At 57.1% G+C, this 2,454-nt stretch overlaps 1 protein-coding gene across 6 annotated transcripts in view; it reads right to left on the bottom strand.

Moving 5' to 3' along the window:
- CTTN (cortactin) overlaps positions 1–2,454 on the bottom strand; it is a 36,085-nt gene that overhangs the window by 18,892 nt on the left and 14,739 nt on the right. For all 6 annotated transcript variants that reach the window (XM_017515873.2, XM_017515877.2, XM_017515874.2 and 3 more), the window contains one exon: positions 851–961. In XM_017515873.2, the coding sequence (XP_017371362.1) occupies positions 851–961 (111 nt within the window). The remainder of the gene's footprint in view (positions 1–850; positions 962–2,454) is intronic.

Genomic DNA, 2,454 nt, shown 5'->3' with positions numbered 1-2,454 from the left:
CCCGGCACACGGCGGCCAAGCTGGACCCGCGGGGACCTGCCCTCCCCGGCACACGGCGGCCAAGCTGGACCCATGGGGACCTGCCCTCCCCGGTACATGGCGGCAGGCTGTGCACAGCTGATTCATTCCAAGGGCTTCACAAAAGCTTGCTTTTTAAATAAGCCATGCTGAGAACGTTAATATTAATAACAAGAATAGCAGGGTGCACCACTGGGGTGCACCCCTGCCAGCCGGACACTGAGATGGGCATCTGAGCACATGCCTGTGAGACAGATGTGATCCTCCCCCTCATTTCACAGACACATCAATTCGGAATCGTGGCTAATATGTCACAAGGCCTCAATCTGCCACTGGCATCGGCTCCCTCCCGGCTCCTTATCGCTCCACTACGAAACAAAGGAGCCAACAAGCCCCGAGCCGAAGAGAATCAGAGAAGAGGCTCAGGCCCAGGATGACTGCAATACCCAGACACAAAGCCTGAGTCCTGGACCCAAGGAGTGCATCCTGCCCCCCAGTATAGGCTCTGATGTCACTTTGTCAGACACACACACGTAAGAAGCATGGGTGGAACTGGTCCCTGCTGGCACATCTGGACAGACAGCGCCATCCAATACCAGGGCATGCAGTAAAGAATGGCTGCAGGGACTGCTACAGCAAGCCCGCCATGTCCCGCCTCCTCCCCGGTGGGCCCAGGCTCTCAGAGCATCCCAGGAGGGAGCTGCCCCTCTCTGCAGTTCCCCAGAGCTGGAGGCCACCTGCCTGCTACTACCAATGGCCCAGTGGGGCTGACACCCACGGGGAACGCCCCCCTTGCCCCAGCCGGTCCTAGTCCCAGCACCACGTCACTCACCTGGTCAACTCTGTCCATCTGGACACCAAACTTGCCTCCGAAGCCACGGACCGAGTCCACCTGTGAGCAATGCTTGGAAAGTTTCGACTGATATTCGTGGCCAACAGCTGACTGGAACAGGGTCCAAACACAAAGCATTAGACACTGACGACACTTGCTCCCAGAGCAGGGCTGGGGGAAACCACCTCCTGGTCAGTGCAGGGAAACCTTACGTCAGCACTCCCAATGGGGGAGCCAACGAGACCCGGGTCCTTGGTGCAGGTTTACATGGCCGCCCCAGCCCCTGGGCTCATGGAAGCTGCACAGGAAGCCTGGCCACAGGTCAGGGCCACCAGTGGGGACTTCTGACACAATTGGGAATGAAGAAGAGGCACAGGGCCAGCAGCCTGCAGCCGGATCCATGAGACCCACTGGTGTGGACGCTGCTGGCCTTTACTGAAGTGGGGCCTCTGCAAGTCATATAACCCAAGAATCAGCACAACAAATAGTCTGCAAATGAACAATTTTGTTCAGATAAACAAAAACAGTATGCAGAACACAGACTCACATTCGATTTTAGCAGCACCCCATTCAGGCAGGAGCCAGGTGCTGCCCGCCACGCCAGCTCATTTCAGCAGCATTAAAGTCCTCAGCCCCCGCCAGTGCACACAGGTTTGAGGACCTTCTGTTCCCCAAAGCCAGCAGGTAAGCCTAGGGTTCGCCAGGCTTTCCAGACCCGGTGCCCAGCTCTTTCTGTAAATAACACCTCTGGGACATGGCCACACGCATTCACCAGCATGCTGTCCATAGCGGCTTTTGTGTTTGGCAGTTTTGAACAGAGATCCTCTGGTACACAAAGCGGAAAAGATCTCCAACCTCAAAGTGCTGGCCCCACCCAGCTCTGCCAGCCCCACTGAGGCCCCAGGGTTCCGGGCTCCCTCTTCACAGCAAAGCTGGGTCAAGAGCTCCTTCGTGAACAGTGTGGGCACACGGCCCAGCAGAGGGCATAGAGAAAGCCTCACTCCCTCTCGTTATGTGGAGCCCCTCATTCTAACTCAAGCAGCATGCCACAGCGGTGCTGACACACAGCTGGCAACTCACAGTGTCCACTCTTTTCCCTAATGAAAAAGCAGGTTTTGCCCTAAGCCTTGGGCCTGTGCAGCGCCCTTTTCTTCCCAGGTTGTTCTGAGGTCAGCAGCTGACTCACCATCCACATGAGCTGTCACCTCCAAACCCTCTGCAGCAGGGACGGCCCAGCACGTCCCCAGGGTCTCACCCAGAAAACAGATGAAGGGGTGGCAGAGGCAGACTTGCCAAAGGGATTCCGCAGCGTGAATTTTTATCAGAAGGCAGTATGACAGCCACGCAAAGCTTCTAGCTTTCTCATCTCACATTGACAAGATCACGTCTTATGAAACAGTCACACAAGGAAGACCGTCTTGAAGCTTGAATGCGTAGACTGAGGGCTCCAGGATGCAAGGAGACAAGGGAGAAAGAAGGAAGCCGGCTCCATGCGAGGGACACAGCCACCGCCGGCCCCAAGGGAAGAGAGCAGTGCGTGATGGACGCAGCCACCGCCGGCCCCAAGGGAAGAGGGCAGTGCGTGATGGACGCAGCCACCGCCG

The sequence above is a fragment of the Cebus imitator genome, unplaced genomic scaffold (genome assembly GCF_001604975.1).
Source record: "Cebus imitator isolate Cc_AM_T3 unplaced genomic scaffold, Cebus_imitator-1.0 Scaffold563, whole genome shotgun sequence".
NCBI classification, from domain to species: domain Eukaryota; kingdom Metazoa; phylum Chordata; class Mammalia; order Primates; family Cebidae; genus Cebus; species Cebus imitator.
Note: the sequence above shows the minus strand (reverse complement) of the source record. Positions and strands in the feature narration are given on the sequence as shown.